Source organism: Clinocottus analis, unplaced genomic scaffold (genome assembly GCF_023055335.1).
Source record: "Clinocottus analis isolate CAN_PGR_092001 unplaced genomic scaffold, fCliAna1.0.p SCAF_11, whole genome shotgun sequence".
NCBI lineage: Eukaryota > Metazoa > Chordata > Actinopteri > Perciformes > Cottidae > Clinocottus > Clinocottus analis.
In genome coordinates, this window is record NW_027175832.1 from 765,203 (window position 1) to 780,966 (window position 15,764).

General features: G+C 48.4%; 1 protein-coding gene across 2 annotated transcripts in view; it reads left to right on the top strand.

Moving 5' to 3' along the window:
• gpc5c (glypican 5c) overlaps nt 1-15,764 on the top strand; it is a 78,531-nt gene continuing 62,767 nt past the window's right edge. For both annotated transcript variants that reach the window (XM_068571588.1, XM_068571589.1), the window contains exons 1-2: nt 1-466; nt 8,309-8,470. In XM_068571588.1, coding sequence (XP_068427689.1) covers nt 289-466; nt 8,309-8,470 — 340 coding nt within the window. In that variant the 5' untranslated portion in view covers nt 1-288. The remainder of the gene's footprint in view (nt 467-8,308; nt 8,471-15,764) is intronic.

Sequence of the window (15,764 nt, forward strand, 5' to 3'; positions counted from 1 at the left end):
AACAGACATGCAGACAGCCGACCACTGCAAAAGAGTGCAGCGCGGGACGGACTGGCTCGAGCCCACACCACTCCTCCTGCGTCCAACGGAAGACCCCGAACCTCCGCTGTGACGCGCTCACGCTCATCTCCACCAATAATGTGAAAATCAGACGGAAACGGTCGTCAGATGTTGAAGCTCATCGTCGCTTCATTGTACTTCAGTGCCGCGTATTTCCACCACTGTCACTCAGTTTGCAGCCGGGCTACAGCAGGCTATCCACGAGGATACCTGGCGTGAGATGCGGCAATGTCCCGAGGATTATGCCCACGCGTAAACTCCTGCGGGTCCGCTTGGATTTTGTCCGCGCTCGTGCTTGCGGTGAACGCGATCGACGCGGACGCGTACAGCTGTCATGAAGTGAGGACGGCGTTCCAGCTGCGGCAGGTCGGCCCGCCGCACCGCGTCCCGGAGACACCTGGCAGAGGTGAGCCAGAGGGTTTGGCACGTGGCTCACGCGCACTGCTAACGTCACAGCGTGTTCGTGGAGCTGCAGACGTGTGTCATGTAGCTGCACTGCGCACGTGGAGAGACTTCAGCAATCAGATGTGCAAATGTGTTAAAGTCAGGACTATAAGTCTGTCCAAAAGAAGAAGAAACAGTTGTTAATTCATGTCAAATGGGATGAACTGCTCTGTGCTTCTGTCAAAAGCACACGTGGGTCCGTCAGCGTGAAGGCTGAGAGGCAGAGCAGATATGTTGATTGACAGATCCTCCTCATGTTTGTCCTGTTAGTTGTTGAGACATTTTTAAGTGGTTGACAATAAGTGTGTTGGGTTTGGAGAAGCTGTTATGAAATCACCTTAAAGTAAGTTAAGTCTGGGTGATCCTTGTGTTTTCAGCAGAACCTTTTCAGTGTATTCTGGTCCTCAAGCCGGTCCACTGTTGCACATTCAGAACATCCCAACATGTCTGTATATTAGTATGAGACAGGATGGGCAACACGTTTCAGACACAACCTCTAATATCTGCTTTGAAGGGTCAGCGCCTCCTGGTTTTCTCAATGTGCAGCTTCTCGTGCCACTCGGCTGCTTCTCGTGCCAGCAGGCTGTTTGGAGAGATTAAACAATTATTTTTGCAGAGAAGCTGCCCGACACATTCACAAACTGCCGAGACGGCGTTCCTGAGCCGGAACAAGGCAAGTGTGACGCGAAGGTCTCATGTGGTTTAATCTCTGTGGATTAAGAGGCTACAATATTGTGTCCACGAATGGCAAGTGCTTGACTTGCAGAAGTCGGCCACAGCCAACTCTCCTGGCCTCTTAAGAGTCGTGGCGTGGCATGCGGGCCCCCGAGGGCACTCGCTCTGCGGCTCAGGGGCCACAGTTTATGAAAACACAGAGTCCAGACTCCCGGGCTAAAGCGTCTGTTGGCACCTCTGCTGACACGGTTCCCAGTTGTATTTTGTTGGATTTTTCATCAGAGCGACGCTTGGAAGCGACTTCAAATATCCTTGAAGGTCTTGTGGTTTGTGCTTTCCTCCTGCACGCTGAGGAAAAGTTATTTTACGAGAATAAACATTGGTTCCAAATCGTTTTTTGGAGGCAAAATGCATTTTGTGCGGGTTTAGGCTTCGGTTCAACTATGCTAGCTTTGCCTGAAAGTTGTTCTGCGATCATAGCAACAGACTCCCGCAATTTGAACTAATTATGTTATGTTTCTCCTATGCAGCGGACATTTTAATTGTCATATAAACACAAGAACAAGCTATTCTGTTTGCATTATCAATGTTTTTAACCTTTTGTTCTTTTAGTCTTTTGAATTGTTTTATAGCTGCTATAAATGTCTTTCCCTTCCTGCCAGTCTAAGATGTAAGTGTGTTTTTCCTGGCAAATACTCCCATGCCAGTTGATGAATGTTCTGCTATGTCCAGTATGTGACGGGCCAGAATCACTGCAATGGTGTCACATGCAGGTTGGTGGCAGCTTAAGTATCGTTTAGTCTGCAAGCTGTGACAGGGAGAAGAGCAACAGATAGCTGCGTACGACACATACCCAGAGGTGCATCCAAACCACTCGATATGTTTGTTTAGCAGCGTGTCACTCGTGGCAACAGAGGACGTCGGTGTCGCTGCACGCAGGAGTTTTGGTTGAGCTCTGAAAGACAACTGAAGGACTCGGTCCTGTGCGTCTGCAGCGACGCCTTCGTGACGAGCGTTCAGTCTGCCTGAAGCTGAACATGAGAATCTCAGCTTGCAACTGCAGCAGCTGATGAGCTTTAACATGTGAAAGCAAACAGCTTTCACACAGTGAAGCGTATGCAATAGACTCCGACCCGCTATCTGCATCCGTTAATGTTTTTATGAGATGTGGGTGATTCAAAAAGATTCAAAACGTGAGTCTTCGGCCCAAACGTATGAACTTATATCAATATTTGTGTTTGTTCAAGAGGCGAGGTGAACTGCATCTTACACTCTGTCGCTAACCGCTCACAGCTAATCAAACATGGCCGCAGCTTCAGAGCGTTCTGGGCTTCGATCTTATTTTTCTTTTTATTTGCACTCGAGCTGCAGAGGTTGTTTTGGGTCGGGCGCAATCTGCTCTTCAAAGCGCTGCCCAGTGGACGGGGGCGCTGGAGAGGGAGGCGTGTGTGTGTGTGTGTGTGTGTGTGTGTACACAATTATGCTCCTCTGCATCAGTTCTCAGATCAAATGCCAATAAAAGCAACTCTTGAAATTTGAAGTGGCAAAACTTCAGCTCTTTTCACAGGCCGCTGTTTGTTTTAGGATACAGTGCTGCGTTTCATTCATGTGTGGCGAGCGGCGTTCCCCCCGAGCGCCAGCAGCGTGGCAGCAGGGAGCTTTAGAGCCAGTTGGATATGATCCTGGTCCACGCTACAGTTATTTTATCTAACATTTAACATTTCTTCCATTTCTGTTTTTGTATCCTTCAACGACTTGCAGTGCGATGCGTTGTGACGCTGCCTCTGGATTACCAAGAGCCTTTTAAACAAGTAGGAAAGCTCAATGAAAACATAATTTCCCTTCAAATAAAAGTCCTGTTTGAACTGAGTCCTACTCTTAATGTCATTCATGTATTTATTAAGGAATGTTAGACGATGTCATCACTCCCTCAACTTTGTATTTCTCTGTGTTGAATAACTTCAAACCCAGTTATTTGCTTTCCAGGCATTACATGTTCGTTCCCCGGGCCGAGACTTTTAAAGAGCGACTTCATCTCGGTGCCAGATTCAGCATCAAGGGAACTCAGATAGTCAGACATGCAGTTGCTTATCCTGTGATTATTTAGAAGAGTTATGACCGCTTATGTACTGTGGTACACAGCCAAATGCTCCATATTGAGATTAGCACGGGCTGCTGATATAGCGCTTTGGAGATGGATCATTTTGAAGCAGGCAGCTCGCGGTGCTGTTCACAGGCACTAATCCTACAGCTGGCTTCTTAGATAATGTCCTCAGATATGATCAACCTGTTTTCCAGCTCAGTTAAAAGGATCTGATTGAGCAGCGCTTATCTGATCGCCTGCATGCCGCACACTTTGCTGGAGCTGTGACTGATGTTCTCAGTCATTAACAGCTGTTTCAGAGAGAAAGAGAAAGTCTCTTCCATCCCGGATACAAGGCGAGCGGCGTCATGTGTCGATAGCAAAGGGAACGCAGTGTGTCATCACATGTCGCCGCATCCTTAACCATCACGGCATCAAAGCCTCGGCGAGCTCAGAGCTCAACGAGCTCTTTGATTGGCTGGAGTCATTTCTGATTCCCTTTCTAACGAGGCCTTCCTCACCGAGGCACCGGGCAGACGCCGAGTGCACACGAAGACATCAGTGAGCCTCTGTGTTCAGATTTTACACCTCAATGTCATGAAGAATTCACATGAGAGCATTTTTAAAATGTGTTAACATCTCTGACAACGTCACACATGAAACATCTCATTGAACTGACGAGCTCAGACTCTCTTTCTCCCGTCAGAAGCTGATTACTCCGTCTGAGTCTCGAGTCGTCTTCAGCGTCTCTTCTTGGATTTCAGAGTTTCTGGTGTGTTTCAGTTGATCGCGTGCTTCTTCTCCCTGCGTGGCTTGATGCTGTGGAGGCTCACCAGGTGAGCACTGCCAGGTGCATCATCTGCAGTACCGCTCCAGTAATACTACCATTTAGAAAAGCTCGACCTTGTCGCGCTGTCGGGGTAGAAGTACCACATGGGAGGAGAGCAGGTTTTGGATTATCTTCGATGTTGAACGTAAGTCTGTGGCCGAGCAGCCGTCTGACGTGACGCTGCTTCGTCAGGTCTGCGTCTACCTGCCCTCCTCTTCTCTCCTCCAGCTCAGCCGGTCCATCCTCTGCCCTGCGGGTGGCTTTGGACCCGGTGCCGGCCACGGCGGGCAGTTTGGGGTCTGTGAAAGTTAAACATTCCAGTTGAGTTTCAAGGTTGTCCGGCAATGCAGGTATGCGGCAACGACCCTTTGAGGTGTGTTTGCAGTCAGCGCGGTCCATCCAAAACACTGCAAATCTGTAAAGAGTAAATATCCCCAACGTTCAGCGGATCTTCAAAGTGGAACGGGCTTCCTGAGGCGGAGAAGGGCGACGGCAGTAATTGCCTCCTTTCCAACAAAGTTATTCTTGTTCTCTGGAAAATATCAAAAGAGCAGCATCAGGAAGCTCAACGCTCACGGTCATCAACGCATCCCAAACCATAACATTTCCATACAAGGCTGAGGAGATGCTGTTTATGAACCATTTCATGAGGGCAAGAGTGTTTGAGAAGGTCGGTTTCAGCTTCACATCTTCTCAGCAGAATACTGTTCGCAGCTGTGTTACTGTAGTCCGACATGTCGAGAGTAGCATGTGAGCTAGCAGCGTTGTGACACTGCCAGTTTCTCCACTTTTGACTTGTGCGCTGAAGGGCACTGAGGTGTTGCTGAGGGGATTGTGACCCCTGAGCCGTGACTTTAATACGGCGAATTACTCCAGAGGTATTTGTCACCTGAGGACGATTAAGGGAATTAGAAATCAGAGTTGACGTCCAATTTGGAGAGCAAAGTGTGTTAAGGTTTATCCAGGCAGAATGAGTGGCACACACATTGGGCACTAATTATATCTTCTACCCACTGGAGTCTATATTCAGTCACTTTAAAGACAGGACTTGTTACTTGGAGTCGTTTAAAAGCTGCAGCTCGGAGACAAAATAACATTCGCAATTCTTGAAAAACTTTGAAATGTGTAAAATAAAATCAAGCTGCTACAAAAGTGCTGACTTTCATATTCTGCAGTTTATCTTATTCTTACAGGTTTTCAGTGTATTGTAACCGTGTGGACACAGTGTGAGCTCTTTAAAGAAATGCTGTAACTTAAAGGGCCAGTTGACCCTTCAAACTAAAACATACACATCTCCAAAGCTTTTTCCTTTTTGATTTTAGGGTGAACTGTCCCTTTAAGTATTTAATGACACACCTTAATCCTCACAGGTCAAACTGTTAATTTGATTACTTCTTGGCAAAAACTACAACATGAAGCGTTGAGAGAATTAACCCATTTAAAACTGGTTCAGCGTCGTCTGTGAGGACTTTAGTGAAAAGGCACCAACACCTGCAGGAGCTGCAGGTCTCAGGTTGGAGAGCTGAGACTTCATGTAACGTGACGCAGAGAGGAGAATAAATACATCCAACTGACAATTTGGGCTTTTTTTCTGGCAGTGAGATAACAAATCCAAACATGAAGCCAAATCCAAGCTGGAATGTCATAAAAGCAACAAGGCTAATCTCCACTGACGTCAAGTCAGAGACATCACGATCAATCCAATCAAACGTGTTGAGTCATGGTCCCCGGGCCGTTCCACAGAGCTGCAGCAGATCTGTGAAGGAAAATGGGGAAAACTGTCCGGATGTTCAAAACTGTTAATGTTGCTTAAGATGCTTAATATTAAGATGCTTAATAAACCTTTTGAATAAAAGAAAAACAATCAATACTGCAAATATGTTCTTTCAACAATGAAACAAGTGAAGCTAACGCCTCTTCCAGGTTGTGTGGTCTGCGTTGTGAATACTGAACATAAATACATAGTATAAAGTAGAGTTTACAACAATACACGTGCTCCTCAATAACAGGGCAGTCTGATATTAATAGATGTCCTACATCGTAGACTCAATGACTCCTGGAGTCCTTGAACGAGTGATCTCAACACAATGTCAGCTCACCCTGCAGGAAGAAGCCTCTAAAAGGCTGTTTGTTAGTATTCTGCATGTAAAATATCTCTAAAGATACTAGAAATCCACTAAGTGGACTCGGCGTGATGTTTCGTCGTTGGACAGACGGCTTCTCGGCGTCTGGTGATCCAGAGAGCGGCGGCATATTGGTGACAGTCGGCCTGTCCTCCCGACTGCTGTGGCGGCTTTAACAGCCAAAGTCTTTCTGAGTATCACTTACTCCATGCAGCGACTCGCAAGGGACGGAGAGGCCAGGCCGGATTCCACTGTGAGTCCCTGGATATTAGTTTCATATCACAGATAACACACAAACACAAAGGAGAGAAAGAGCCAGCCGGGGAGGAGAGCAGGGTCAGGGACAGAGGGGGAGAGAGGACACGCTCCAAATATGGTGAAATAACAACATTAAAACTCCATCCGGACAATATATCACGCTTTCAACCAGCGACGGCTGTTTGACAAGCGGCCTGCAGCTTCCAGGAGCTCATGAAGCTCATGAAGTAGGGAGCTAATACATTACACCTCAATTACATTTAATGGAAACAAATGAATGTCTAGCTGAGTGTCCCACATGAAGACTTAATCACGACCCTGAGAGAAGAGCTCGAGCTTGTTTTAGGTAACGTGTTGCACACACCAACTTTTCTTTATTAAGTGATTAACTTCCTTCTTTCTTGAAAACATCCTGATTTGTTGGAGCGTGCCGCTTGTAGTGAAGACCTTTGTGGTTTGTCCTTGTGAGGGTGGACGTGTGATGTCATGCAGATTCACTGAAGGTTCATGTTGACGTGTTTGGACCTGTGAAGACACATTGTGTCTGCAACAGATTGGGTTTCTCATTCATGTCAAACACATCAATCCAATGAGACGCAGCAGATTTAAGTCCAAAACAAACACCTTACATCATATTGTTATGTTTTAATTCATCTGCAGACTTTACATATTGATGATAAGTATTCCTCCTGACTCAAAACAAACAAACAGGATATGACGTTGCCGGAACATAAAACTATGAGCTGCAGATAATGAGCCGTGAGCGGCCGGACGGCCAGTTGTGACTTCACTGGTCTGGCTCTGCGTGGGGAACAAATGGAGCCTCGCTGGGTAATTAAGAGACGGCCCGGCCTCACTGGGACATGCCGGGCCGACGGGAGGGAGGCAGCAGAAAGGGAAAGAGGGATTGAGAATGCAACCCTATTGTGTTTCATGGAGGGATTTGGACAGTGAGGCACTGGTCCTGCGGTCTGTCCTAAGGCCGTGCTTTAGGCTCTGGTTACAACACCTGCCCCCAGACCCCCCCGCCCCAATGCCCCCTCCCTCTAAAATGAGTTATCATATCAGACTCCTGCCTTATGGAAATGTCCCTGCACAAGGAAATGTGTGGGAAAGAAGACTCTTAACAGGCCGTGCTAATTGTGAGCAGTCTGGGTGACGTCGTGACATCATGACAGTGTGCATGTGGAGCGAGGGCGAGCAGCAGGTGACGCTGGCAGGGAGGGCGGGCGGGCGGGCTCGGTTTCCTCTGATGTCATTGTGCCTGATTGAGCGGTTCATTGGATCTCAGTGTTTGCAGTTAGCTCATCGGCTTCATGCGGTCGTTCTGAGCTGCAGCCTCATGACGATGGTGTAGAGGTGATTTCATACAGAGTAGTGTGTGTGTGTGTGTGTGTGTGTGAGACAGTACATGTATCATGTTTGCATTGCAAAATGCAACTGCATGTCTGTCTTTCTTTGTTTTTATGGGACATGCATGTATGTTTTGATGAAGTGTGCAATTGAACGAGCCCAGGATATTTATATATTGAGCAGAGACAGTATTTTTAGCCGGAAACGTGGATGAATTCTTGGTTTACTTTCTCACCCTCCCATGGTGGCTCCTCTGTCTCCCAACGGAGTTATGGGCTGTCTATCTATGTGCATACTCAGGACACTATACATATACTCACACATATTTGCAGAGCAGTGTAGAACCATATATCGACCTCACAGGATAAAAGTCGTTGTTATCTCATCCAAACCTTCATTCTTCTTAATTGAAAATAAAAAAGAGAGCTTGATGAATGCTGATGGATAAATAATCCCATGTCCATTTCTGTTTGACTTTCCTAGACGTGGATCTGTTGGTTTGTAAGCACCAGGGTCCGTCGTGCTGCACCAGGAAGATGGAGGAGAGCTACCAGTTGGCTGTAAGAAGAGAAACGCTCCACAACATTCAGTCCTACAGCTACGAGCTGGAGCACCTCATTTCCGGCCACTCGGATGCCTTCCAGGGTGAGTGTGGCCTCGAGGGGCCGGAGACCATGTGTTGTCTGTGATGAATGGGGAAGAGATGTTTTGCCATTGAGTGGCTGGTTAGTGAGATACCTGCTACATACTGAACCTCCTCTGCACGGGGCCGATACTGCACATACTGCACATTTAAAACCTCGACCCAGCTTCATGAACCTGAACCTGAACCCTGTTCTGAATCCAAATGCAGCAATAAAAACAAAATACATTTGTGTTTGTTTTCTTGCCCCCAAAGAATATTTATTTGTCCGGAGTTTTGTGAAAAAAAAAACAGTTTTTCCTCAGTCCCCTGAGGGTCATGGAGCTGGCGTTGGCGTGGAGGCGAGTGTGCAGTCAGGAAATGGGCAGAGCCTCCAGCCTCCAGCCTCCACCCTCTCCTCCCTCCACCCTCCACCCTCTCCTCCCTCCACCCTCCCCTCCACCCTCTCCTCCCTCCACCCTCCTCTCTCCCCATCTCTGTGGGTTTGGCAGCCACAGGGCTGTGAAGAGGGATCGCTGAGGGTAAACGGGGGAAAGAGGGTCCAGAGCCCGTTTCCTCAGACTTTAACGTCGGCTGGAAGACGGTCTGCTTTGTCATTATCGGCTCCTGCTCTCGGGACAAAAAGACAATTACTGGAAGCATTGAACAAATTACAGTAGTTTAGTGGAGTGAAACAATCTGGGCACAGTAATTTGTTTTGTTTGTTTGTTTGGTGTTTAGTTTTATGTGTATTTTTATGTTTTCTTGCCTCTCTCGCCCGGTCCGTTCGGATGTCTGAGTTCCGGCTGAACAAAGCGCCGTGTGGATGCAAAGCGGCTTCGCTGGCTCTCGCCTGCCAAAGCCTGTTGCTGTTCGCCCGGATGAATCCAGCCTGAGCTCGCTGCCCGAGCGTGTCCTTCCTCTCCCCGAGTGATTGCAGTGTCGTTTAAATTATAGAATTTCCGAAATAGACCGAGTTTTCCCTCCCGAAAACCTCCAAACACCATCCTGCAGGGTAGGAAACCTGCTCTGGAGGGTTTTTTTTAAGCGTAACGGCAATTTTGGTACCATGCAATTAGTTTTATAAGACAATGGGCTGCTCGGACGCCGAGTTGGCCGAGTCCTGCCGCATGATGGATGAGGACGCTGCCGTCCAACTCATGTGGACAAACGGTGTAACAGAGGAAGAGAAAGAATGTATTATTCTCAGACATTGTTGTTATGGAAATGAGTAGTTACTGTGGTATTTAATCTATGAATGTCATCTGGACAGTATATATTTCGGTCACGTGTTGTTTTACGCTCTAAAACCCAGTTATCCCGGTCACTTCAAACGTTACAAGCTACATGAATAGCTCTGTGTTTCCTGGTATTTGTCCGTTCCATCATCATTAAGATCTTTCCCTCCTTACCTCATGTCTGAGCTCGTGTAAAGAATGGAGATCAGGTGTTCCACATGTCCAGAAAAGGCCAAGATGGAAAATAACAATGGAATAACAATAGGAACTGGTGTTGCTGAGAACGGTGATGTCACTATCCCTCAAAGCGCGAGGCCTTCTAAGGACAGTCTCTGTGCCGTCGGAGCGCCTCGACAGGAATGTGAAGGAGCAAGTGGCTCATGTACCGCATGAAGTAATGAGAATATGATGTTGGCTGATGACCTTGGACTGTTATTCACACGCTGGATGCTGGAAAACTGTTTGCGGGTAACTTTCTTGCTTGTGCTGCATCTATCCAGTCGCAGCGCGAAGCCGCTTGTCTGGAAAACTCTTCTGCTGTTCATCACTCATGTGACGGCGCTCTCTGGACGCGGCCGCTGTTTCCTCTCCGGCGTTCAACTCGTACCGTGAATCTCATAACCGAGTCCTCTCTTAGTGCTTTCTTTAATTAACTGCAGCTTCTCGGCTCCAAATCACTCCTGCTGATGGCCAAAGTTTAGCCAGAAGGACGAGCCCATCAGAGAGGAGATGGTGTGTGTTTAAGGAGTGTGTCTCTGTGTGTGTGTGTGTGTGTGTGTGTGTGAGTGTTTTCCTTGGCCTGCCTTTGTTTGGACAGGCCTAAAGGCCCTACTGTGCTTTGTCATGTGTGGGAGTCGGCATGTCACGAGCGTGACCCCAGAAACACACAGCACATTTCTGAAAGAACTTTTCTTCCGCAAACGTTCCCGATGCTGTTATTGATGAGCAGGAAGGGGTTAAATATCGGGCTGCGATAACAACAATTACAGCTCCAATAATCTTTCGGGTTTCTCCAGATATTGATTTCCACTTTCTTCCCGGCTACTGCCACGCCCGACATCATGAGAGCAGGTCCTCTCTTTTTGCAAAACAACCTTCTTCCCAGCAGTATATCCTCCATCAGCCCTCCTTCAACATTCCCAAAACACACACACACACACACACACACACACACACACACACACACACACACACACACACACACACACACACACAGCCCCCTGCAGATCTCCTCGCTCGACCCCAACACAAGCCGGCTGATTCTCCTCGTCCTTGCCGTGGTTGATGGGTAATGAGGTTTCAACCACACCGGCCGAGCGGCGGCTTCGTCCTGTCCGTCTGCAGCGGCCCGTCTGCTGTCTGCTGTCTGCTGTCTGCTGTCTGCTGTCTGCTGTCGGCTCGACGCAGACGGACGGTCTCTTGAATCGCTGCATGTCTGTTTGCCTGATCAGTGGATCTGAGGGGCAGGAGCTGAACTTTCAGTGAGTTCCAATCTGCCCTCGTATAAATGACTCGCTGTCCGATATGCAGCAATCTCGTGTTGCAAGCAATCCAATTTGTGTGTGTGTGTGTGTGTGTGTGTGTTCATGACAGGTGGGAATGATGAGCAAGAGAGTAAATATCTGGGTAAACTATACTCGTGCTGCCGGGGAGCAGATGTCAAGAAAACGCTGACACATTTGATCACAAGTGTCACCGATACGAGGGGGACCTGGCCCACAGCTAAAGGCCATGACATCTGTGAGTGTGTGTGAGTGTGTGTGTGTGTTCCAGCATTATGTACGTGTGCATCTTGATTTTGTGTGTGTGTGTGTGTGTGTGTGTGTGTGTGTGTGTGTGCATACATGTCTACCAAAGACGTGAGCACGTACAATATTTTCCGCCCCTGCAGGTCGCCGTGGCGGCCTCAGGGCTCAAGTTGTCCTCACAGGAGTTGACAAATGCTTTTCAGAGAAATGTATGCTGCCGGCCTGGACGGCTCTCGCTCATCGGTGAACGAGAGTTCGTCGCATTTAAAGTTCGAGGTGCCCTTCAGTGAAGGGCCACGGGGTTAATTTGAGAAGGAGCGAGAGAGGCAGAAAGAGGACGAGAGGGAACATACGCACGACACAACGTGATCGAAACCACAACCCGAGGCTCAGGGATGAGGATACGTGAGGTTTGTTGGTGTCTATACAGAACGATCCTCCAGGCTCATTACCTGCTACAGTGCACAGTATTGTCCATGATGCATTGCCCTCTTCCTGCCTCCTCGCTCCAGGCAGAGAGGCAGACGAGGGTTTCCAGCCTCCAGCCGTATTGTTTGAGAGCAGATGAAACTGTTGTGCACATTCCTTTGCTGTCTCCACTTTGACTCGGGAGGATCTTGCTGGAGTGTCAAAGAAACGGTCCCAATTATAAAATAGTGATTTATGTGTGTTTCTGTGAGCATGTGTGTCTGCATGCCTACAACACACGTGTGTGTGTGCAAGTAATGGGAATGATGCACCTCTTGTGTTATCAGACACACACCTCTCTGTCTGCTGCTCTCTCTCTTCTCTGGAAGTTCTCTCTCTTCTTTAGCTTGTGATCTTTTAACCGGTCCTCTCTCACATCATCACATATTTCCTTCTCTCTCGCTTCATGTGTATTTTTCTGTGCAGATGTTTTGACCGACAGCGTTATTGCTCTAGAGGCTGACGCTTGGACGCGGGACCACGTTGCGCTGCACCATGAGCTCATGCTCAAATTAGGGAGGATATCCGGCATCCATCCCTACACGTCTCATGTAATCATGCAGGGTGGAGGTACAGCGTGTTTATGGACCGAATAGCGAGACTGAATATATTGCGTATTCGAGTGTGTGTGTGTGTTGAGCATGTTTGTGTTTTATCAACGCCTCTCGAGTCTCCTGAGCAGACATGACACATGAAGGCGGATGTGTGTGCCTCAGAATGTGCAGGATTCACTGGGGAAAGAACAAAGAGGAGGCAGGAGAGAGAGAGAGAGAGAGAGAGAGAGAGAGAGAGAGAGAGAGAGCGAGAGCGAGAGCGAGAGCGAGCGAGCTCAAAGCCTCTCGGTCATAAAGTCACACTCAAAGCTTCACTAATTACCTCCGCTCTTCATCTGCCTCCTCACGTCGGCCCGAGTGTATGAGCATCCAGAGAAGTAGGGAGTCGGGCCTCGAGCCGGAGGGAGGGCTTGTGGTTTAAGTGAAAGTTTCAGTGAAAGTGTGCACAGGTGTGTTTGAATATATCAGGTGTGTGTGTAATCTGGTCTGCCTTTAAAGAATGTGCAATAAACAGGATTTCCCCTGTATTCTCACTGTAAACTGCTGCCCTCCCTCTTTCTTCCTCGCCGGCTCTCTGTGGTCCGTGCTCGGCCAGCCTCGGTTGCTTAACAAGAGCATTCTGGGTCTTGGTGGGCACGATGCCAACAGCTTGTGTGCTGACAGATAACCCCGCTGCCAAGAGAATGAAACCATAAACACAAAGTACATCTCCGTCTTCCTCTCCTTTCGTTATTTGGCTGCGTAACGCCTCGGTCCTCCTCTCCAGCCGTCCATGCTCCCCAACGTTACGTCCACGGCCTAAACCAACACGAGGCCTGTGTGGATTAGCTTGCCGCCAGTCGCCACGGCCATGCTTTGGACTAAAACGTCTTTGTTTCTCACCAGCGCCATCTCTTCACCCTCATGGGATGACTTTCTGACCCGACTTTGCAAACACAGTTTTCTGACGCCGCCTTCAGCTCAAGGTCCTCTCGGTGCAGACGCAGCTTCATCGTCTCACTGCGATCGTACGAGCGCAATAAGCTTGATGGAAGTTTCTTGGTAATCAGACAAAGTCGCATCTCCCGGGGCTTGTTCTCTGTCCAAGAGAATTTGTTTTTCTGGAACACAATCTGTCTGCCTGGCTGATGGGATTTGTACTCCGGCGCCGCTGATTGGTCGGGCCTGTTCCTGTTCCTGTCCGACTCCGCTGCGCCCGTCCTTCCCAGAATGATCCCACAAGCCATGAAGCGCATGTGTGTAAGTCTGAGATCTAGATCTCTGTGGTTAGCAGCTGGCAGTCAACATGTTCTGCATGAATGATCTGATAACTAACACACAGATCACTTCCCTCCTTGGTGAACTGTCACATCTCCATGTTCAGTTTAATGAATGAGACGTCGTGAGGGCAGATTATATGTGACTTAATAAGGAAATCAGGTCATGCGGAGAGTAATGGTGAAGTGTTCATGACTTGGCGTGAGGGAAAGAGGGCTTAAACATCCGTAACTGGCCAGACTTGCATGTCTGCAGGAGCCTGTGGGAGATCAGGGTGTGTAGTTAATCTGTGCTCATGATGCAAAGTGGATGAGCAGTGTGATGTTCACGTCTCGGGGACTCGCTCTACTTCAGCCCAAAGTACATCGGAGTTGGCTTTCCATCTCCCGTCTCTCACCTCCAACTCACTTCATCACTCCCTCGTTCAAGTCAACCCACTTTCCTCATTACGCCCTGAGCTGGACTCTCTGCTTCCTCTCCTTCCTCCTCCTCGCCTCCGTGGCTCCGAGCGCAGCATTAAGGAGTCCCCGAGGCGAGCGTTAGTCACTGATCCATACGGTCATCCATCCATGCTGTTCCAGAGGAGGAGGTGCAATAAATGAGGGAAGAGGAGAGACAAAAAGAGAAGTTCTCACCCTGCCCAGACGTATCCTGTTTGTGTGATCCATGATGGATTATGATATCATGGCTCTGCTCTTATTTCCACCACGATACTCTGAACACTGGAACTACTGATGGACTTTGTCCTTTGCAAATATGTTCAAACATTTATCTTGATTATTTAGGATTTTCCTTTTGGTTCATTTCAGCCCACAAATTGTACTGAAGCATGTTTGGGTTGTTTTTAATGGCACGAGGATAACGGCTTATCAAGGAGTAGTTTTCAGAGTCAGCTCAGTCTGTTTCATGTCAAGTTAATGCTAGTCATGCTAGTCATGCTTGTCTTGATAGTCTTAACCTGGTAACCTGGTGTCCAGTCTCTTCTAGTCATCATCAGTTCACTTACGTAATGGATTACCACCTTAACGGGCTTTTTTAATCACAAAACCACAGTCTGACCAATAAAGTCTTCTTTTATTTTCTCCAATCTGCAGATTAAAACAACTACAACTAGATCCCTGGATTATATCGGTCCTCCGACGTGAAAAGGACATGTATGAGCATGTGCAGTACGGCTGCTCGTGTTCAAGAGTCACAACGTACACACAATGTTTTGTTGCTTTTGTTGTGGCTTTAAATGTGTGTGTCCACTCTGCTGCTCTTTAGCACTGCATCAACCAAGAGACACTGTGATTTATACACCAATAAACACAAGAGGGATCGGGGGTCGGTCTAGACCCGCGGTCCCCTTCAGGCCGGGCCCAGCGGCGCTGTCCGTCAGCCTGTCAGCAGCCTCCACGTCTCCCCTTCATGGCGTTAGCGTCTGAACAAGCCTCCCGTTCCCTCACGCCTGTGCCCTGTCTCCTCTGTCTCCTCTGTCCTCATTCCCCAGCCTTCGATCATGTTTCCCTACTTTGGCCGGAGCAGAGAGCGGTGATCCCCCATCCCCTCCTCCCCCCATGCCACATTACAGCCGGTGCACCCGAACGGCTCTGGCATCTGTGGAATTGTTTATGTTTGAAAGTTTTGATATAGCTGGGCTGTCCTTTTTAATTACTTCTCCAAACCCCCCGCCGCCCCTCTCGTCCCTCATCTCAGCTCATTATCCCACCTGTTAGCCCCGAGAGGACAAGACCAGCACTGCGGGGTTTTGGGCTCCAGGGTTCGCTGACTTTAGTGTGGAGTTGTAGCGCGTGGAGTCACAGCGTCTTGCTCGTCAGGTTTGCGTGAGCAGCACGGCTGCTTGTTGTCTGACGGATGAGTCACGTCCCGCTTTAGACTGCAGACGTGTGGTTTTACCCACAAGTGTGATGCATCAACTGGAGACGCACAACACCGGCACTGACATCGGGTTTCAGTGGCTGTCGCTGTCGAAGGCCATTTTAATAAATAACAATTCAGTGCATTCATATCTATGTATTCATTTATGTTTTGTTTAACAATGTGAGGAAA